The following is a 23,152-nucleotide window of genomic DNA, read 5'->3' as shown; positions in this document are numbered from 1 at the left end:
TGTCACAAACGCCATTATTCTCTCCCATCTACTCAATAATTTGGACAGCCTGAAATACCACGCGCACACTTCGCGCCAGCCAGAAGTGTCCATATAAATACCCTCCTCAGGATTTATATTTGTGTTTGTTCCAAAAGCACGCCGAAATGAATTTGTGTCGCGCTTGACGGTGAGACCGGCGGGGAGACGAGCGGCCCCGCCCGGCGACGCTTTTAACGTGATTGTCCGGTGCGAGTCATCTTTTTAAGTGTTGTCCGGCTAAAGGAAACGAACGGCTTCGTCCGAGATGATCACACCGTCCACTAAGGCCGCTGCGCCGGGCCCGGGCCCCAAAACGACAACCGTAACTGTTGAGTTGCACAAGCCGAGGAAGGTGCGGCGGCAGCGGGCGGCGTCCAGCAGGGAGGACGCGGGCGCTCAGGCTCTCGGCTCTCAGGGAAAATGAGCTTTTTGATGCCACACAGCTAAGCATCTTGTTTCAGTCGTTTCCTCCCCTTGTAACTATTGTAAATCATCTCGTGTACATGTAAATATGTAAAACAGCCTCGACTGTAACGTATGTTTTCGTAAATACAGATTTATATTCGGGGGGAAAAAAAAAAGTGCTTATTCAACCTCATATATTTTAATCAGCCACTGTTAATAAAAAAAACAACAACTTAATCGTTTGGAGCCTGTCGTGTATTCTCAATGATCTGTACGATGTTTTCTGTCGCACAAATAAAAGGATTTCACTTTTGACTCCTGCAGCAATATTTGGGACGATAAATGAACCGCGAGCTTTCAGGGCAGTCAGCGGAAATGAAGCGAGTAATGTGCATGAATTCTCGGCACTTTTTTTTTTTTTTTTCCAGATGCGAGGAGGATATCAGCTGGTAAATCACAGGCATGCAGGCGTTCATTCTGACCGAATACGTAGTGATCTCTAAAAGGCTTCGAACAAATCCGTCACAGAACAGGCTTATTATGGTGTCCTATAATAAAGCCACCAATATTTCAGGGCAATGCCATTGCTTTGTTTTGAATTCCTAAATCTCGGCCTGATAAGCTGAAGCGAAGCAGGGCGACGGCACGGTACGTCATCTCTTTATTGCCGAGACCGTTAAGTGGCGCTGCTTCAAAATAAAAAAACAAAAGACTTATCCAAGCCTGAAATGTACAAACTAAACAATAAACAAAGCAGCTACAGAGGGACTTGCAACTTCATGACCAAACAGGCAACAAAACAAAACAAAAAAATCAAAAACAAATATGACTAGTGGAAATCATTCGAGAGGAGGGCATGCTTCACTTTCAGGAGCAACCAGGGAGCACTCAAATTTAACCGAGCAGGACCGTCAGGGAGGACGGACAGCTGGTTATCAATACATATCTCACTCCGTGCTCAAGCAACCAACCAATCATTTCAGAGGCTCCTCTATTCGCCGCCGGCCAAATCCCCGGCCACTTCTAATCGTCCTCGTCGTCGTCGTCGTGGAAGTGAATGCGCTGTCCCCTGGGGGCCGACGGCCATGTTCTGCCGTGCCCCGTACTGCTACCCGTGGGCTTCTCCTGGGTAGTGATGAGGTCGATGATGGCCGTGATGACGGCGCAGTCCTTGGACTGACGGTTCTGCCAGTCCACGGGAGCCGGATTACAGATTTTCTCTTGCAGCAGAGAATCCAGCTCTTTCTTTAAACTCTGGGGAAACGAGACAGGAAAAGAGAGGCCCGTGAAATGTGGATCACGGCACACCCGTCGACGCCGAGCCCGCTGCGCTTACCTTGACGAGGTGGGCGATGCGCGCGGGGGATCTGAAGACGATCCACTGGTCCACCGCGATCGTCTCTTGGTCCCCGTCCTTCTGGATGGTGATGTCGCCTCCGAAGAACAGCAGAGAGAACGGAGACACCTCGGTGCAGTCGTACAGGAAGATCTGAAGGGAGAGGGGGGAGATGTCGCTAGCACACAGCACCAGGAGTATTACAGCAAGCACGTCCAGGCGTCGCCATGACACGCGGCGCCCGACAGCTACTGTGTGCGGGCTGAAAGTGTCCCATTAGCGGAGAGAGGCCGTGCCGCTTTGAAATGTGTCTCGGTGCCGCCGGTGTTCGGGAGAAATGTCATCCTGCCATGCCTGCGAACCTCGTTAGTGTGTCGCACGTTTTTCCCGTCCATTTTTGCTTCCGCTTGACGTGGAGCGGTCGGACTAATGAGGCCCAAAACGATAAATAGGTTTTCCCCCCCCAAACAGATCGTGAAAAATTCGGAATATTACAGACAAGAAAATAGATGTAAAACTCCACGTGATGCTTTTACGTCTGCGTGCGTGCACTCTTGAAAAACAACCTGTCTTTGAAAAGGTCAAACGCCGCAGAGGTTGCATGAGCAGCAGACTGAGGCCAAACTAAACCTACTTTAGCTTTGAAGGCGACAAGAGGCGTCGAAGTAGCGTCAGAGAGCGGTAAAGAAAGGTGAAGGCAGTGGGCAGGAGACAAAGGAAAAAAAAAAAAAAACGGAAGTAAGGAGAGAGCGGGGACAACTGCATTTACCCTATGAATGTGTAATGTAATGGACCGCCAGGGGCGAGTGCATCAAAGATAAAGTTGAATGTCATCCCCCTCACTTGCATTCCTTTTTATCTTTTTTTTTTCTTTCTACAGCTCCACTCTTTAGCTTTCCTCTCACTCAAGAAAACAAATGACCTCGACAATTTTTTTTTCTTTTATATATAGAAATTGCACAGCGTTTGGCACAAAACCACTCGCACGCTGCAAAACTAAAAAAAAAAAAAAAAAGCTTAGCGGCAATAACGGCAATCGAAAAGAATGTCCCATGTCCCTACGGACAAAAGCGGCAAAGGTACAGGCAGCAATCAGGGACGACATGAAAGGTGTTTTTCTGCAGAATGGAAACATGCACAAATAGAGACAGCAGAGCAAGAACAAAGACAGGTAGGTGGAAAGGAAGGGGAAATGGGAGTGTGAAGAGGGAGGGGACAAAAGAGCTAGAAAGAGGAGAGAGGGCGCCAGTCAGGAAACTGCAATTGACCGTTTCGTCTGGAGGCTTTGAAGCGCGTGAGCCTTTGAGAGGGAGTTGAAAGGAAGCATTTTAATCAAATATTCAGTAAGTGCGAAGCTGCTGCGGCACCGCCGACAACCTTCAACCGCCGGTCGAGCGCAGAAGAAACACGCGACGGGTCGTGCGGCGGCGTCGAAACGTGGCACCGGGCCTCGCGCTTACTCACGCTGCTCGTTCTCATCTTCAGATGGTAAATGAGCCACGTGAAGTTGAACTCCGTCTCTTCAGCGTTGACAGATTTCGGGTGGATGCACACCTTTCCATCAGCCTGGGTGTACACCTTGGGAACACTTCAGAAACGACACGGACAACAGAACACGGTGAACGGACTTCAAAAAAAAAAAAAAAACAAACACGTGCCGTGATTAGCGAGCTGACGGAAAACCAACCTGCAGGAATTTTGATAATCAAAACGAGGAACCGCACAAAAAACTAGGAATTTAAAGTTGACGCCTTCAGCTCTAGGAACCTCGTGATGTACATTTTATAGGCTAATCTTCTTTTTTTTTTTTAGAAACTAAGGATAAATTTAAAAAAAAAATAAATAATAAATATATGGCATTTGTAATCACTATAATCAGGGGTGGTTACTAAGTCATTTAAAAGTTAGTTTACCAGACCTCTGCAGCCCCATTCTCATCTCTGATGGAGGCTACGAGGCTACTAGCATAACACTGAAATCTGCCGAGGGACCCGGGTTGACTAGAATTGTGGTTAATATAGAGTTTGATAGAGAAGGTAGCATAAATAACCTTTGTAATGCATTGATTTTGAGCATTTTTAAGTGTCAACTGTTAACTGCGTTGGACAATGTTGCAAAAGTGCAACGCTAAATCATGTCTGGAGGAGATTTTCATGCTGCTACTCCTGCGGTCTGATTTAGCGGCAAAACAAACCAAATTGAAACCGTTATTTCGTTCAAAATTGCAGAGCTGTGATGCAGACCTGAAAATGTCCAACTGGTTAGTAGTACGACTGCTGAGGGTTACTTATGAAAAGGAAGTTTCCTGAGCACCTGGGTCCAACGCTGTCACGCAGGGACAGAAGTGACAGTCCTACTGAGAGGGACAGCGTCTGTGCGTCTGTCCTCAGCACACAGGTCAGAGCTACCGTCTGTTCATGACAGCTGCCCGAGGGCAATTCCAGGATGACTGCATTGGTCTCGGGCTGCTAAACTGCCTTTTTTTTTGGTTGTTTTTGTACCGACATGGTCCCAGCACAGCCTCGGGTAACTGTCACAGGACCCTTACTGAACTCTTACCGGAGAGGTCTGATGAGATATTGCAGTGTGAAGGCCATTTTTCTGTCTAGCGACCAATATGGATGATTGTGCTCGTCTCTATCTTGTGCCGTGCAGCGCTTTCCTGCCCATCGTTGCTCATTCCCCTCGTTGAATTAGCAGACTCACCCTGGTCTCTTTTTGCTGTGAGATGGTCTGATCGTGGCAACCTTCGGGTACAGGCCGGCTACAATCACCGCCTTGATTAACTTCTCATTGTCTGGGGGGGAAAAAAAATGTGCCAGTTAGAGACAGAACAAATGATCACTGCTACATTTCCCAGGTCCACATCATATTGTATTGCTGCTCTGCAGCCTCGTTATCAGGTTCTGGTTCTCTAAGTTACCTGAGTTGACGTTAGATTTGGGGTCTTTGGGGTCCTTGCTGCTGACAAAACCTGTACGCATGAGATGCTCAGCAAACTGACCCTTCATGTTGTGCAGCATCTGAATGACAAACAGATAAATGACGTCCTTAACGGGCCGGTCAAACCCGGCGTGGAGCTCAGCGTGTCACTTGCGATCGGCCCGACTCACCTGCAGTGTATTGGCAGACAGGAAGTTGTCCCAGCAGTACTCCCTTTCATATCTGGCACCACGCCGTTTTGCCTCCTCCCAGCCCTGGGATCAATCGACGCGTGATATATTAAGACGGGATCAATTCATACAGCAAACAGACACAGAAGAAAATTCAGGTCTGAGAGGTGCGAGCTCTTTTACCTGGAAGGCATTTACAATAGTGAGGTGGTCACTCTTGGAGTTTCTGGACAGGGTCTTTCTCCTCATGTCTGCCATCTTCTCTTTACCCTGACAGGTACAAGAACATTTCTTTAAGCCCCAGTGTGCAATTGACAGTCGGAGAGTCGGAGCGCAGCCATGTACTTAAGGGCGCCCGAGCGTCGCTGCCGACATTAGCTTTAATGTCAGTGCACTGAGTGCCCTACCAGGGGTATGAAGAAAGGGTCTTTGAAGCTGAGTGAAGCCGCGATGGTGAGTACGGGGTCCAGGCAGCCCAGCAGCGCTCCGAACAGGATGAGTTTACCGATGTGAGGCTCCACGGGCAGACGAGCCAGGTGGAAACCCAACGCTGTCAGGTTCTCAGCACAGTCCAGGGCGTTCTAACGACACACAGCCGCAATACCCATCAGGAGGCAAATATCTTTAGCCATTTACAGTCAGGATCACGTGTCTCGAACCATATCCACAAGAAAGGAAATGAGGAACGCACACCAAAGGGCAATGCGTTGTTCTAGTGTAAAAACTACAGTCTTTATTATTAACAATGCAACAGATTGCTTTTAAAAAGAAGCCACGTAAGTTAATTCAGACTTTCAGCAGCAATTGTCAGATTAAAGTGCTGTTTTGTTTGCAACGTGTCAGCATGAAATACTGTTTTGCTTGTTTTCTGATGCTCAGCTCTGATGTAGTTGACATTTTATAAAACAAACAAAATAATTGAGCGAAAAATAGCATATGATGATGAGTTGCAGGCTCAGTTAAACATTTTTAAATGACGTTTACTCTTTCTCACCAGGTCTGTGAGGTTCTTGATGGCGAGGCTGACGGCCTTTTCAGTGGGAGGGTCCAGGGCTTTCCCCAGGAACCGACCGATGGACCCCAGATTCAATATCTAGACGGTGCACATCACATTAAACTGGGATCAGCAACAGCACGTTGTCATGTTTAAGTTAAAGTCACTTCACTTTCATTTATTGCACACTAATTGTAGGTATAATACATAGATGTAGTAAAATTGATTGCAATTAGCTTTATGTTTGTCTTCTTCCCACCAGGCACGACTTGCTGTTTACAAGATGTGACAGAATAACCAACGTTGAAAGCACATTACCACGCTTCTCTAAGTACTTGGTGCAAAATAAATGCGATGATTAGAGCTGATTTGGTGAAAATATCCATATTAAATAAATGTGCATTCACTTCCACATCACAAAAGAAACGTTAAATACACCAAACATCTACCCGTGGAAAACCGCAGAGTGAGCCAGCAAACACATCTCTATGTCTGACTAATAATGAAATACTGGAGTGTTTGTGCATAAGAGTCAGCTCAGGGTTAGCATGTTGCCCGGGTTCCTCTCACTTTAAAGACCGTCTGATGCATTAATCCACCTCTCACCCACCGGCTTCAACAAACATACACAAATACATCCAATTGAGCTCGAGCAAAGATGGGACAGTGAAGCGCACATCCAATAAAACCACTGCAAACACTCCATCTGAGTGAACTTTGGCTTAATGTTCCATTAGCATTGGATAAAGTACGAGTGGAGTACGAGGATTTAAATAGAGAAAGCAAAAACAGGAGTGGGGGAAAAAAAAAAAAAAAACACAGGTTGCAACCAGTAAAGAAAATGAGAAAAAAAAAAAAGAGAGAAAAGAGCTGGAGAGCGATGGGCATGAGACAACCGAGAAAATCCTCATCCTTTGTTCTCGTTAGGCCGGAGAGGCTGCAATTCAACACGAGACCACAAACAGCAGCACTGCCCCCGCCCCCCTCCTCGCCCCCCTCCTCCTCACACAGTCACAAAACTAATTCTGAGCAATCTCGTCCTCAACTCAACTCCTATTTGACTCTCTGTCTCCGTCTTTCTCTCCACATACACAACCTTAATCTGCAGGCAGAGCTCCTCCAGCGGCGTCCTCATAATTTCAGGTAATTGATAGGCATCCAGCAGGCTGGCTCTGAGACCGTTGTACAGATGATAGCACTTCCCTGGACGCACTCTGGATGTAGGCAGAGAAGAAGATAGTTGGGAAGAGAGAGAGAGAGAGACGGGGGAGGGGGCGTTACATGTTATACCAGCCCTGTGACAAGGGCTTAATTTAAAATCAGTGGGATGAGACTGCACTCAATAAGCAGCTCCTGCTAATTGGGCTTTGCTGCACTTTGGTGTCAGAGCGATCCAACAGAACAGACGTGTCGGCGCTACAGACTGGAAACAACCTGAGAGCGTCTACACTTTGCCTTCGTTAGTGTCTACAGGCGGGATGGCGGGAAGGAGAGGGCCGATGGATGAGACTGACGGGGAGCTCAGATGGCAAATAGAAGGAAAAAAATCGTTCTCACAGATTACTACTGCATGACCGGAGGCACAAATATAAAGCATGCCCCCCTCCCCCATTATAAATACATTAACAAACACCCCTATGTGTAGACAAACACACAAACACGCACACACACCTGCCAGCACGTCCTTTCCTCTGTTTGGCATTGGCTAAGCTGACCCACTCGGCCGTCATTGTGCTGATGTTGTTGTTGGTGTCAAAGTTGGTCTCCTTAATCTTGCCTCCATCTATCACATAAACCACGTCATCGATGGTGATGCTGCGAGGAAGAGTGGAGAGAAAGAAAAGAAAACAATAAAGGGAATGGAACGAAGATCAAATAGTAAAAAGCACTGAGTCCAGAATACCGAGTTAAGATTCTTTCACACACAACCACTCTGAAGTGAAACATAAAATGTGGCCCTTTGGCAACTTTCGAGTCTATATTTAGTAGAGAGGTGTCAGGGGGGTGAAGAGGGAAGGCACATTCTTAATTTGCTCAGTTTGTGAGAGTGCGAGGCTCTGAATGCATTAACAAATTGCCTGTCAGAGGGGTTTCCATCCCTGCCAATATGACAGTATTTGTAATCCATCCATGAAACGAAGGCTAATTAGCTCTAAATCCACTGTTTCAATTAGTGATCAAGACCTACCGCATTGCACTCCTGCACACAGAAACAACACGTACAGTACACGACCCCATGCGCCAAAATGTCTTCACTTCTATTTTATCTAAACGTCCTGGATAATTAACTGCCAACAGTACAGTTTCAAAAGCAGTCAGTACAAAGGCTGGACTAGCTACTCAACACAACACACACACACACACACACACACACACACACACACACACACACACACACACACACACACACACACACACACACACACACACACACACACACACACACACACACCTGGTCTCTGCAATATTGGTAGCAATCACAATCTTTCTAACTCCAGGAGGAGGTCTTTTGAACACCTGGGAGGAAGAGTGAGAGAAGAGAATGAGACTGGATTTTTCTGATATTGAACAATCGGCAAACACAGAGACGATCAGAGAGACAGAGGACTGCTGACCTGCGTCTGATTAACGGTGGGCATGAGGGAGTGCAGAGGGATGATAACAAACCGGTCTGAAATACAACAGGACACAAAAGAAAAACTCAAAACAAAGCACCAGTTGTCAACGTAAGATACAACTGCTAGTGCAAGAGACTGCACAATTATGTTTTACATAACCATAAATATCCTGGTAAACATGGAGAATGCAGTAATTTATCAACATTTAATATGTATCTCTGGCAACAAATCTTATATTGTCATCATATATGGACAGAAAACGAACTTCATTTTGACAAAGTACTCGACAAACCTATACATTATGACGTCCTTTATAAAACTACTAGCTGTCTCTCCATAGAAAATACAGTTAAATTCCATGTGAAGCCAAATATAATGCATAAAAAAATCACACTTATTCAAGCTTAGTTAATAGTGAAAGAATGTTATCAAATAAAAAAATGATTAGGTTGTACCTCTTGATGTGTGTGGGGAGAACTGGGGGGGGGAGGGTTAAAGTCAGAACTAATCTCAACCCAAAAAACTTCAGTGCATCTTTTTTTAATTTTTTTTATTCAATAAATTCAAAGATCCCCTCCAAACATTTTTACGACGTAAATACACAGTTTGAATAATAATTTATGAAATAATAATATTTTCCCACATTATCCGGTCACTTATCACACATCCAGTGGATGCTTTAGGTTTTCACACGATTCAAGGGCAACAATTAACGAATATTTTCGAAAACGATTATTGTGCAGAATCTTTTCTTGTTTAATCGACTAATTGCAAGGTCCATAAAAGGATGTGTAACATTGAAAATTCACGTTATCATTTTCCACATTTAAATACACTTTTTTTTTTGTCACTGGCATGCACTTCCATGTCCCGTCTGCTGATTGGGTGCTGCTGTGAGCGAGTACCTGATCGGAACATCTGCTGAGCCATGAGCAGGTCATTGAGACTGCTGATGTTGTCCCAACCGGGCAGGAAGACCAAGATTGCTCCTTCCTGTCAATGAAACAACACGTGATGAGCCCGGCTGAAAGACACAGAAACCAGCAGGGCTTTGGTAGAAAACAAACAAACAACAACAACAACGACCATCACTGCCAACAGTAACAAAAACAGCAATTACACGACAACTGTGACAAGTCCACGAGGCGCCATGATCCTCGGAGGAGCTGAGAGGAGGCAGACGGAGATTACTGGCCCTGAGCTTCAGACCTCCACACTGAGCCACACAATAGGGTCTGACTCTCCCTGCCCACGTCATCATTACAATAACATCTTCCCTCAGCTTCAATAGCACAGGAACAGACTACACTGTCTCGCAGCAGCAAAGAAAAAAAAAAAAATTAGTCACACTGAAAATATTGACACACACACACACACATGCTAGCTGAGAAAACATCAGCAGACTTGTTAGTATTCTGACTTTATCAGATATACAGAACAGATATGCAAATGTGCTTCCGAGTAGTCCGTCTAGGATTTCAGAGGTGTTTTGTGATTATTGCGATCAAAAATGCAAAATCTTTTTCAGAAACTTTAAAGCAATTTGTGAAACTTGTGAAATTAGGGAAAATTGCAAGTTCAGAACAAAACAAATTCTAATTAAAAAAAAAATACTATCTATTATGGTCGGGTCTTATGATGTCCTGTGTTAAGCATACAGCACATCACAGAAACAGCTAGGAAAAATGTTTTGTCATCGCTGGACAAACGAAATGTCTGAATAATAAAAAACACTTTTTTAATTTTTTTTTCTTCCACGGGTGTAAAACACGTTCTCTACGTATTCTTTTAGTTTCCTGCGTGTCTGTAGCAAGGTTGGTGCTACCGGGGTCTCTCCTGGACACGGATGACACGCCGAGTCGTACGTGCGGGTGTAAAATGCCTTTATCTGCCCTGTCCACACAGCGATGTCTTCGTGCAGCCGCATCTCCCTTCCTCCTTCTCCCTGCTCCCCTTTAGTAGGGGAGAGCTCATCAGTTCACATCCAGCTCGGCTGTGCTCATCAGTTCGTATTCGGCTCAGCTGCGCTCATTACACCTGCCCGGCACCGTTCCCGGCACCACCCCTCCCACTCTCCACCCCGCTGCAGCTGAGCTAACCACACCCCGCCACCACAGTGTCCCTTCTCACCACAGTAAGAGAAGCTGTCTCAACAGATTTGCGGATCTGATTAATACCTTCAGTCGTACTAAAAAAAAAAAAAAAAAAAAACGCCCAATATTACATATATGCATGCAGGCAAACACCCAAAATGGACAACGCGTGTTAAATTGCACATTTGAAAGACGCAATCCTCGCTGCACGTCGTTAGTAGATCTGCTTGGACATTTTTTTGCGGGCGGTGTGAAGTTTGCACGTCATTTTACACACACACACACACACACACACACACACACACACACACACACACACACACACACACACACACACACACACACACCTTCAGTAAATCAGACCCATCGATATCAGATCAAGACTAAATCCTGAGCAAAGGGGCTGGACACAGTATTTTTCGGAATCTACATTGAAACAAAAATCATTCTCAGGATGAAAATTACTCAGGTTTGAAATATCACTCTTTAAATAGAATTATTACTCATTTCCTGAGAAAATTTAAGGGGAGATGAAGTTCAGACATAAGAAGTAGCTTCTGGGCTGCCTTCTAATTGAAGCTAATTAGAAGTGCTCACCCACATGGGACTGTACGCGTGTACTTTAATGTCTGTGCACGTGTTATGTGTGAAATATAGAGGAGGAGAATGACGTAGGCTGTGTGCCTCGTTACGGACGTTCAGTATAGAAAAAGGTTCTCATTAATTCTAACCGAAAATTAAATAACACTACAGTAAGCTCTGTAATGTCGGCCCACTCTTTCACAACACACACATACAGTCTCTCTCTCTCTCTCTCTCTCACACACACACACACACACACACACACACACACACACACACACACACACACACACACACACACACACACACACACACACACACCAAAGCACTCACATACAGTTACACCCAGCAGGCGTTCATTAATGCCTGCATGTCAACCCCCGAGGTGTCTAATCACAGTCCTCTGCAACATAATTAACCAATCATCACAGTCCAAAGCTTGGCAGACGGCACGTATCCCGAGTTCAGAGCGCCGTCGTAGTGAATCAAGCAGTTTCTCCTCAGCCGTTTCACGATGCCACGGCAAATCAGCTGGCGGACGGGCTCAATGTGGCCATGACTGATGGAGATACGGCTTCATACGGGAAAGGATAATTATTCTGTCTGTCTGCGTTAGTCACTCATTATTCAAGGCCCGTCTTTACCTTTCTCCTCTCCAGTAAACGCTTTTCACAAACACAGCCACAAACTTAAATGTATGAGTTGAACTCGTTTCACGTCTCGAGGAAAAAAAAATACAGTGAGAGCAAATGTGACAATTTCTTTTATTTTATTCAGTTCTAGCACTTGATTTGTAAAGTTGTCCTCGCGTCCATTCTTCTCTTCTGACAAGAGACTACACTGAATGGCACTGCGTATGATGTTCTGCTCTATTGTGCAGGTACACGATGGAATCCATGAAACGGCTGCAAAAACTTTACAGAAATTAGTGTCTATTGAAAAAGTACAAGACTCAAAAAAGAAAGAGTACTTTTAACTTTGATTTGACTAAGCTGTCATTGTATTTCACATTACCAAAGACTGAACTGAGCACTGCCAAGACGCTGACATAAAAATGAGGGAACTTAACCTGAATTGGAAAGAGGCAAAAGGGAAAGGGACGTGCAGTGGGAGAGCAGCTGTTCGATCACTCATTAGCACAGATCTGCTGCCAGGATCGCTCTTATTTCCTCTGATCTAATGTCACTCTGTTTGGAAGAGGTCCATCCTGCTCCTTCCATCTGCTCTACCTACGAAGGCACCATACTTCTCTCCTTCTGTCAGCTTAAGCGTCTGTGTGAACTATTAATTACTATGTCATCTCAAACCCTCCTCCACATAGACCACTGCTCTCTCTGTCAGTCGGTGGGGGGGGGATTTTCATGTCCAAGATCGTAATCGTAATATCTTCAAGACTAGCTTCAGCAACAGAAGCACTGAGAGCTTATAGACAACTTAAGACACATAATAGGTTCCCTCGACCCGTTTTCATCTGCAGTACAGGTGTGTACTTTTTTGGAAATCATGTTCAAGGCAGAACAAAGTTGCGATTTCAGGCAGCTGCACTGAAACCAGAGACACAAAGTTACACTCACCTCATCATTAAGAACAATGTGACGGATCAGCGCCAGAATCAGCTCCAGATCAATCTTGTCATCACTGTCTAACATCTCCAGTGCCTCAACGGTCCTGTCAGAGTATCTGTAAAACATAGGACACCGGCAGTAAATGATTGTCTCCATCTTCTCCCATCCTGTGGCATAAACACATCTCTTCCTCCTGAGAAAAGTGGTCTCACACTCGATACATTTGTTGGTTACTCGTACAAATTAAAAACATAAACGTTTTCAAATGTGGAAACTCTCTTCCCTGAATCTCTGATGTGAGATTGACAGGAGATAATGAACTCAGAGCTCAGACATCCGTGTCGTGTTGAACAATAGATGGACTATTATTGTCCTTTCACTGTTCACCATTGAAATTCTAGGAGAGTTCTTCCGACGATGAAAAAAACCCACCACGTATTTCTAAGCCGCAGGCGTTTCAGGGTCATTTCAGTGTTTTCTTTTGAAACCTTTTTTGTGAATGCGAAGCATTACATGGCATCATTTTGCTGGTTCATTGATAGTCAGTCAGTGTTCAGTGCAAACCAACTTTCCCTTTGGCAACATGTTGTCGGATGCAGTGCACTGAAGTCGTGACAGTTTTTTTTTTATTTTAAATATTTAATCATTATTTCAAACAGAAGTGAAAGGAGAGCAAAAACATGGCAGCATCAATATCAAAATGAATGGCACGTAGCACTAAGGACAAAATAAATTCAAATTGAAAAACTAAAAATTAAGTTCTTCGCAGGTCTTCACCTTAATTTTGTCACTTGAGCCAGAATTTTAGTCAGACATCAAGGAGTTACTAAGTAGACTGGCAGTGTGGGTGCATTCAAGAAAAGCTGTGTTTCAATTTACTTTCTATATGCTAAATATTGGCAATAAAGAAAAGGGCCTGCACTCCAAACAGATGTAGTAGATGAAGAAAATTGCACCAAGTGGCAAAAATAAGTCATTTACAGCTGCAGTTATATTTTCCAGAAGAAACCATGAAGCTACAACATTGCCTTTTTTTGTACTATGGGCGACCTCGCAGCTGCCAGCTGCTTGTGGTGTAGGTATAACAACCATCCATTATCTCTACCCACTTTATTCTATACAGGGTCACAGGGAGCCATGGAGCTTATCCCAGCTGACTATGGACAAAGGTGGGAAACATCGAAGCTTGATTGCCAGTCCATGTAGAAAAAAACATTGTAAACACTGCAACCAATGAATAACACTAAAATGGTAAATGGTCTGTACTTGTATAGCGCTTTATCACCTTTCGGTCTCAAAGCGCTTTAACATGTTTTTTCCCATTCACACGACAGATGAGACAGATCACCATGCAAGGTGCTGCCATCAGGAGCACATTCACACACCGATGGTACACCATCGGGAGCAACTTAGGGTTCAGTGTCTTGCTCAAGGACACTTGGGCATGTGGACAGGGGGAGCTGGGGATCGAACCACCAACCTTCCGATTAGTGTGCAACCCACTCTACCGACTGAGCCACGGCCTCCCAAAACAGTGTTTGCTTGACAAATCTATCAGACTATCAGGTGCTCCAAATCACCCGTCCTTCACCGTGACCACTTGCAGAACAAAACCGCCACTCTGTATTCAGCCTTCACAGAACCCATGGCTCAACTTGAAGTTCAAATTGAAAAAGAAAAGCAAGACATTTATTTAAAACTGCCGAATCCTCCCATTTCCCACCGAAACACCACATCTATCAACCTGGCAGCCCCCTCTGCCAGTTCAACTGCCCTGCTGTTTCTCACCAACTCACCGGTCTTGCAGTGTGCGTGCATAACAAGGCCAGCTCTCCTTGTATTCAGCCTCTTTCTCCTCCTTCTCAGGTCTGGAGTTGTGCCCCTGCCAAAAGCTTTTCTTCCATGAGGGGCGACGGTCCTTATTCTGGGGGCCATACCTGGCAGAGAGACACCAACCATTTTATATCAGAACAAGAGGGATGCTGTGATTTCATTCGTATTTGAACGCATGTGAGGATTTGACTGTCTTTGTACATGTCTGTTCTACCTGGTCATTTCTACAATGTCCTCAAGTAGGAACTCTTCCACTGGGAACGTCAAACCAGGGATGTGGATCATTGGACAGTTGTCTAAAGGATGAAACAGGGAAAGGAGCAGATAATAAAAACAGAAACAATTCAATCGCGTGAACTGCAACATTTTAGGTGAACAAAGTTTGGTGTTTCCTTTGAAGGGTTACATACCAAAATACTTTGAAAACTTCTCCGCGTTGAGCGTGGCACTCATGAGGATGACCTTGAGGTCGTCCCGGAGGTTGAGTAAGTCCTTCACAATGACGAGCAAAACGTCTGATTGCAGGTTCCTCTCGTGGATCTCGTCCAACACCAGATGACTGATACTGGACAAAAACCTGACCAAGAAAAAGCAGGGAAGGTTTAAGTGTGTGACTGATTTTGGGTCAAGAAGCTGTCTGTTCTCACTTTGCAATTTTGTGCCCAGTATGGCTGCATTTACTTCCTACAGACAAGACAAGTTTTTTAGTCCATTTGTCCAACAGTTTCTTTTTTTCCAAACATAATTCTTGACGCATGTGTGCAATTTCAACATTCGATATGTTGTCTTGGGTCTATTTGCAATTAAATATGGGTTTATATGATTTGCAAGTCATTGCATTCTCTTTTTACTGACACAGCGTTCCGACTTTTTTGGACACGGCGTTGTAGAAGTGTGTACAGTCCATGCAGACTGTCAACTTATGGACCAGCTGCTGTGTAAATCTACTTTATTGCCAAAAAAGTTGCAGCATTTTGTCAGACAACTGCAGTCCTGAAATGACTCACTAGAGTCGTGCCAGCTCCGAAAGAGCATGAAGCAAGACAACAAGGCAAAGCTGGCACTCGCTTAGTCTGCGTTTCCTCTAAAGTCACTCAGCAATGCAAGGATGAGTCAACAGAAGCTCTGTCTCTGTGTGTGTGTGTGTGTGTGTGTGTGTGTGTGTGTGCGTGCGCGTGCGTGCGTGTGTGTGTGTGTGCGCGCGTGCCTTCATTTCTTTGCCTATGAGAATGGGAACCCATACCAATGAATCTTCCACAGACAGTAAAGACAACCACAAATCAATGGGGACAAAACAGAGCGACAAAAACCGAAGGACAGCTGGACGGAGACTCAGAGGGGAAATGCAGGGAGAAGATGTGACGGGGATGATAAAACAAGGGTGGGAGCGAACTCACGGGTCTGAGCGAAGCCACTGAAGAATAATGCCTGTGGTACAGTACAGGACCGACCCTTGTTTCCGTGGTAACCGGCTGTGAAATAGGAGGACAAAAATAAACAAAGAGTACATTACATTTCCCAAATGACGCAAATTAAGACAAGTATGAAATAAAGACAGAAGGTTGTTAAAATGGGTGCTGGGTTTTTCCTGTTCAACTGTTACAGACTCCATTGTCTTCTCTTTCTCTGGTTTTAAGTTGGCTGCTTAAACTTTAGCTTACAGAAGAATATCTTGATACTCATGTTGTGCATTAGAGCTGCAACAATTGGTCAATGAATCAATTAGTTGATTGACAGAAAATTAATTGCCAACTATTTTGATAATTGACTCTTTTAAGTCAAAGAAAAAAAAAAATGCTAAAACTCTCCCATTTCCAACTTCTTAAATACAAATGTTTTCTGGTTCCCTTAATCCTCCAAGATGGTGAACTAAATATCATTCGGCTGACAAAACAAAACATGTTAGACTGCACCTTTGGCTTTGGAAACCACCAATCGACATGTTAAACCATTCTCTGACATTTTAAAACACCTGATCAGTTGATCGAGAGAAATAATAGAAAATGAAAAATAATCATTATCTGCTGCCCCACTGTCCACAGACGAGCCCATAAAATGATGCTGGTAACAAAACTACTAAGTAATAAGTAATGTAATTGGCTACGATAGACACTTTTGTGTTTGTACTAGATTTATATCATGTTTTGTCCCAGTATTAGTCAGAAATGAATCCCATGAACAGCTTCTCATTTATTTTAATCCTAAAAAAGTAGAAACTGGCTTCTCGACAACATCTGAAATATGCATCTCACTGACAACACCTGAACTTCATCAAAGGCTTTGCTGTATAATTGATGCACCTGTGACATTTCAAAGAAAACTTTACGGAAAAATAAGACCACAGCAGAATTACAAAGTATTTCAATAAGCCAACACAATGAATGAAAACAAACAAAGTCGTGAAGCAAACAGTGAGCCTGGTACATGATTAAATACTATAGATCATCAACAGCAATGATACGAATAATAAATATACACATAATAACAGCGAAACAGGGGGATAACAACAGTCCACTTTAAAAAAACATCAAGTAACAAGCAGGTTTAAAGCATCTAACTAAAGCAGTGAAGGACCAGCATGCCGTAGACCAGGTCCTCTTAACACGCCCACTGCTGACGCTCTCTGCACAGTAGCACTGACTGAACTCAACAGTTTACTGCAATACAACCCAGCGGCAGCTTTAAGCTTTTAGTCACGCCATCTCGTTACGTCTCTCTTTGCTATAATATCATGGCACGCGACTGGAGAATTACAACAACCATTCATTCGTTTTTTTGTATCTTTGATTATTGGTGCTGCTTTGTCAATTCAATCATCCCTTTTTATATTTTAGTGATAGACTTTCCATATTTGTTTATGTTGTATTAAAAACGGCAACCTTTGCTTACCAACATTAAAAGGCAAACGGAAATGTAACTTTTATTTAGTGTACATTTCCCAATTTCCAAGTCAATAAATAGCTTAATAGCGTATTATGTATCTGTGATATGGCTTGTAAAATGAACAGAATCAAATAGCAAATGTTTGTATGACAATTAATCGTCAACTAAAATTGCATGTAAGACACCTTCTTAGTGGTCAGCAAGCCTGCATCCATTCTGAAACTCAACAAGACAGACAAACTGCCCTTCATAAAGGTCAAACATCCACAAATAACTTCTCCATTATATCTGTCAGAGACAGAGACATGTTATCGCGATAAAAATGTACTACTTTATGGTCATTATAACAACCCAAAGAAAAAAAACACATCAATTCAGTACCTGCCTGCATTGACTGAACTGTGTAGACTAATACACTGGTTCCACGTGAATAGAGCTGAAACTCGTTTACATGGTTTTTTTCCCCAATTAGTAATCTGTTTTTAAAAAGTTGATTACCTGAAGACAGAGCAGGCAGTGCAGAAGGTCAGATGAACTTTTTTCTTATATTAGTAGCTATGTGGGGGGAGCTGGTGCGTCATTAGTAGTTTAACAAAGCAGGTTTTTGCATTTACACACCAAAAGACATCCATGGTCACATCAGCGAGAGTAAAACTGCACAGACGTATGAATATAGCTCAAAAAGATGCCTTTTCTCAACTGACTACACCTAATTTAAGATCCTTGATTCATGAAATTGCTTTAGTTACTATTCTTAGAAAAACAGCCATGACAATAATTGAATGCAACAAAAGAAAAAAAAAAAGAAGCAGGACCACATGAAAAGATTTAGAAAATGTGAAAAATAGTCTTAAATTCAGTCTAGCACCTTGATATCCGTCCTATTTCTCAAACAGTAATTCATTTGCTCATCTTTTTCCTTCTAATCCCCCGCATTAGTCTCCCTCATACTACATCTATCTTGTCTATTTTCCTCTCCTCCTACTTCTTTGTCTGCCATATAATCTATTGTATAGAATAAATTTAAGATTGCTGCACGCTCATTTCCCCCAACTCACTGCTCGCTCAGTCTGCACACAATTACAGTGCCTCTCTCCCTTAGCTTTGTCCATCTGTTCCCTCTCCTGTTCTCAGGTCACCATTCCCATCTACTGATCCTTATAGCTCCTTCTCTTCAAAAAAATAATTTCCTGTGGTATTCATTCATTGTCTTAATTTAGCCCATGCATCAAGAAACTCCCGCTGATAACAAAACAGTAACACATTTAACATGGGAGCATCTGGGTCCATGGAGTTCTGTATTTACGCTGCGTTTAGATGCAATTTAGCTATGACATAAATGACACCATTTCTGCGTTCTGTTACCAGAGCAGCAACACTGCCTGCATGTCATACCTCACTGCTGCAGCATGTCATCTGGAGAATAGGCATCTCGCCTATTTTTCATGCGTGATGTGTGCAGTTCCCAGCAAAAGTAGACCAGGAAAATATCTGTGCTCACAAGTGCAGTATATAGTCATAGCTTCTAAAACTTGTGACAAAGACACATGACGAAGGCAGGAGATTTTACAGTGATATCAGCGTACTGAACCCGCAAACTTCACTGGAATTTAACAGTTAGAATTAACTGTAACAAAAAAAAATACACACATGCCAATTACATTACATTACATTTCATTTAGCTGACGCTTCTATCCAAAGCGACTTACAACACACCGATGGTACACCATCGGGAGCAATTTAGGGTTCGGTGTCTTGCTCAAGGACACTTAGGCATGTGGGCAGGAGGAGCTGGGGAGGTGCATGTTTTTTGGATGTTGGGAGGAAGCTGGAGCACCCGGAGAGAACCCACGCAAGCACGGGGAGAACATGCAAGCTCCGCACAGAGAGGCCCAGGACCGGATTCAAACCCGGAACCTTTTTGCTGTGAGGCGACAATGCTAACCACTGCACCACCAATAGAACAGTGTTGCGTAATGTGTTTTCTCTCCTTCTGTGTTTGTGTGTGTGTGTGTGTGTGCTGTTTTTCCCAACCTTGTAACCAGTAAGTCCAGACCAGGACCCACATAGACAGACAATCAGCTGAAACCAGGTTTTTAAACACAAGCCTGTTCTTTTGCTTCCTAAACCACTGAACCGAGTGCTAATTCAACATTGAGCGTAATCAAACATATAATTTTTTTTTTTTTTTTTAAAACACTTAATGAATTCGCAAAGTTTTAAAAGGACTTCTTTACCTCTGAAGGCGGATTTGATAACCACAAGAATTTCCATTCCCCACACTTTCTGCCCTTTCTGCCGCTACACGCTCTGCTACCTGAGAGGAAGGACACACAAAAAGCATTTCAGAGAACAGTCATTATTGTGAAAAATGGCTATAATATCACATGACTGATGAAGGAAACCTTATCAACCGCAATTAACATCAGTAGGAATACAACAACATAAAGTTCCACGCAGTCGGTACATACCGAGATTGCGCTGATGCGACGAGGCTGCGTGCAGACCACGCGGCACATCGAGCCCACGCCTCTATTGATGTAGTCATCGAGGATGAACTGAGTGACCTGAGTGGTCTTTCCACACCCGGTCTCCCCGCTCACCACCAGGACACGGTTTGAGTTGATCAGCTCCACCAGCTCCTGTGGAAGGAATGATGGAAGCGCCACAGAAGAAGATGAAGGATTAAAGAGGAGGATGAGAATACAAATTCAAATTTGAAAAAAAGAGAAATGTATTTTTTCCCCCCAGAAATGGTGAATGAAGTCAAACACTTGCCTCTTTTTTCTTATAGGATGGTAGTTTTTCCCTGAATTTCTGAAGACACACACACACACACACACACACACACAAAAAGAGTAAATAATGAATAAAATCCGAAGCGGATGTTCTGTCCTGATAAGTTGATGATGGGTACAGATTTTGCACATGACTTTATTAGGCCTGATGACCTCGTAGATTTAATTTTCACTGTTGTATATATATATATATATCAAACTTTATATTAATCAAAACACTCACCAGCATTTCTTTGTACTTTGGATCAGATATTTTGTTCTGCAGATCTCTCTTCAAGGTGTCATCCAGTGGTCCGTCTCTGACTACTTCCTGAAACAGGAACTCCAGATCCTTGTCTTTCCTGATCAGTTTCTCTTTCTCCTCCGGCTCGTCTTCCTCCCAGGTGTCCGGAGGCTCGTCTTTAGCTGCTGTTGTAGAGAAGCAACTGCACAAACACAAATGAATGGCGTAAATATCCATAATATAGTAAATTACCAGACTACACTGGTTGTTCTGCAGGACTATCAAATACGACATTTTTGGAGCACTTCGCTTTAGCTTGCAACTCATTTTCGTGCAAAGTTACCGTTGCGATTTGTGGCCTGGACCAATTTCATCTTCCTCTTCCTCCGATTTGACATCGATCTTCTGTTTATCCTCCTCAGGCTCGTCCCCATCAAAGTAACTGATGATCAGAAACACGTTCATTACTCATACTTTCCAGCAAATTTGATCCCATCCAGCTTTCTTCATTGTAAGCCAGCCACCACACTGTGCAAGTCCCAGATGGAAAAGTCACGCATGCCGTCCTCACCAGTGACCACTAGTGCTGGACGAAGAGGCTCTTGGACCCCTGCTGTCCCTCCCTGGGCCGGGATGATCGTTCTGGACAGAGTTGAGCAGCTTGGTAATGTGCTGCTCTCTGGCCTCATCCATCTGCACCACCGCCCTCTGCACGCAACGGGAGAGAGGAAAGTTCGGCGACGGCATCGCAGTAACACGAGTTTGGGTTCGAAGCGACGCGCCCTCGTGTTTGAACAAATTTCACATTCCACCAGTGAAACTGTGAAATCGGTGATGAACATTTCTGTGACTTCACTTTTTTTTTTTTTTTTTAAAAAGGGAGCTATTTATTGGAACTAATTCGGTTTCCCTCAAGACTTTAAAATACTACAAAACCTAGTAAATGAATTGCAACACCCTGACATCCAGCTCTCACTCACTCACTCACTCACTCACTCACTCACACCCCCATACCGATCTCCGGTCAGCTTGTTTCCTCCTCACGGCTCCGTATCTTGCGTACCACAGCCCAATCTCCCGGCCCTTCAGATGTGGAGGAGGACGGTCTTTCGGTGATCCTCCTCCACCTCCTCCTCCTCCTCGGTCCTGGTCGCAGTCGTAGTCGGAACCGCGTCCTCTCGAGCCTCCTCCACCTCCTCTGTCCCATCTCTCTCTGCTGCCGTCTCTGTGGCCGCGACCACCACCTCGCCTGCCTCTCCTTCCACCGCCACCGCCATACCCAGAGCTCATACCGGAACCGGCGCCGGTGGCACCGACGACTAAAACGGTCAGAATATCCCGGTGACAACGACAGCGTTTAGCTACTCGCTAACTGCGTTTAGCCGCAAGCTGCGATGGATCGATTCGTGAACAATAGGTCGGATATATCAAATATGGGTCGGCGCCCGCCTACCTTACGGACACCTGACTTCTTTATAGCTACACGTACACGTCCAATTCTCGGCTCGCGAACTCACTGAAACAACAACATGAAGCCGTGAAGGTTCCGCCGCTCAGACTGCTCGCTAGTTTTCATCCGGCGTGTCGCATGGCAATGACGTGAGAAATTTCCGCAGGTGGATTTTGACGTCACGCCCCGGGATTCGTCAGACACCGTGTCGTTGACATGCGTGCTAATAACGAAGCTTCCTAATTTGACAAATATATGAAATATTAATCGAACACGTGAAGAACAAAAAAAAAATTTTAAATCAATAAATTAAAAAATCCGCGGTATTCACGTCCTTTAATCCGGTCCTCGTTTAATGTACAGTAATGCATCATATTCTGTAACATCATGTATTTATCATTTCTGTTCTGTAGGAACCATGTAGCCTGTTTCAAAAATGTCAACAAGCTCAGAAAAACAGTGTATTTTCTAGTGAATCCAACTGGCTTTTAAATACTTTATTTAGCTTTAAAAAAAAATATATTACAATTTAATATCACTGGATAGAAAGGGTATGGAAAACTGTCATCCAATAGTAACTAAGGGTTTCAGACAAATGTGGTGGATTATAGAGACATTTTAGTGGTTTAGAGGTATAAAATGGAAATACTCAAGCAAAGTGAAAATGCTTTAGAAACTCTTAGACTTTAAGTAAATGCAGGCCACTACAAAAAAAAAAAAAAAAAAAGCTACAAGGACTTTCAGTGCTTTGAAAGAACTACATTTTAATTGAACTCTTAAAGGACATCTCTGGCATGTTAAACACATTATTGTGTTTGTATAGGAAGGTTATACCTTTTGATTTTAAGTAAAGTTCTAACAATAGCACTAATAATTCCACAGAATTGCCATATCAAACAGATACAGGTTTATAAGTGTGTTTGAAATGAAAGATATACTGAAAAGTAAATATTTCAGCTATTCAAAGTGATGAAATATTCTGGTCTTTAACGGTCCCAACTCCTTCATGTATTTTGTTTTATTCATTCTCAGTGTTCTGGTAGCTGCTTGATTTCTGTACATAACAAAATTCTGACAACAAAAAGGAGTTTGTTAGATTTTAGATCACAAAATCAATATACATTTCAAAATTAATTAAAAAAAATAGTACTGCACACCCAAAAGTTGCTTTACTAAAGACCAATCTTAATCAAAACTACTTGACATCTGGGAATGGAATCAACCAGTGTCTGTAGAGC

At 43.6% G+C, this 23,152-nt stretch overlaps 1 protein-coding gene across 1 annotated transcript; it reads right to left on the bottom strand.

The window, feature by feature from the left end:
• Positions 1-1,071: 1,071 nt before the first annotated feature.
• dhx36 (DEAH (Asp-Glu-Ala-His) box polypeptide 36) lies at positions 1,072-22,045 on the bottom strand. Its single transcript, XM_069706306.1, has 26 exons — positions 21,479-22,045; positions 21,036-21,172; positions 20,808-20,906; positions 20,465-20,666; positions 20,222-20,260; positions 19,915-20,085; positions 19,681-19,760; positions 15,958-16,032; positions 14,971-15,137; positions 14,775-14,856; positions 14,524-14,664; positions 12,737-12,842; positions 9,393-9,480; positions 8,485-8,540; positions 8,322-8,386; positions 7,541-7,684; positions 6,966-7,083; positions 5,870-5,968; positions 5,283-5,456; positions 5,059-5,145; positions 4,876-4,959; positions 4,686-4,785; positions 4,469-4,559; positions 3,227-3,350; positions 1,763-1,915; positions 1,072-1,680 (listed from the first exon to the last, which is right to left on the bottom strand). The coding sequence occupies exons 1-26, from the start codon at positions 21,752-21,754 to the stop codon at positions 1,450-1,452; spliced, it is 3,189 nt and encodes a 1,062-aa protein (XP_069562407.1). The 5' UTR covers positions 21,755-22,045; the 3' UTR covers positions 1,072-1,449.
• Positions 22,046-23,152: the final 1,107 nt, after the last annotated feature.

This window comes from Brachyistius frenatus, unplaced genomic scaffold, assembly GCF_029030835.1.
Source record: "Brachyistius frenatus isolate BFR_SWC_R1_liver_20210118 unplaced genomic scaffold, ASM2903083v1 Contig_62, whole genome shotgun sequence".
In the NCBI taxonomy this organism is placed as follows: domain Eukaryota; kingdom Metazoa; phylum Chordata; class Actinopteri; family Embiotocidae; genus Brachyistius; species Brachyistius frenatus.
The sequence above is the reverse complement of the archived record's forward strand: the minus strand, read 5'-3'. Positions and strand labels throughout refer to the sequence as shown.

Coding starts and splice junctions, on each gene's coding strand:
- dhx36 (XM_069706306.1), bottom strand. CDS start 21,754: ATGAGCTCTGGGTATGGCGGTGGCGGTGGAAGGAGAGGCAGGCGAGGT. Junction 7,685..8,321: donor ACCAATATTGCAGAGACCAG/GTGTGTGTGTGT, acceptor TCTTCCTCGCAG/CATCACCATCGATGACGTGG. Junction 5,969..6,965: donor AGCTCTGCCTGCAGATTAAG/GTTGTGTATGTG, acceptor TGCACCGTCTAG/ATATTGAATCTGGGGTCCAT.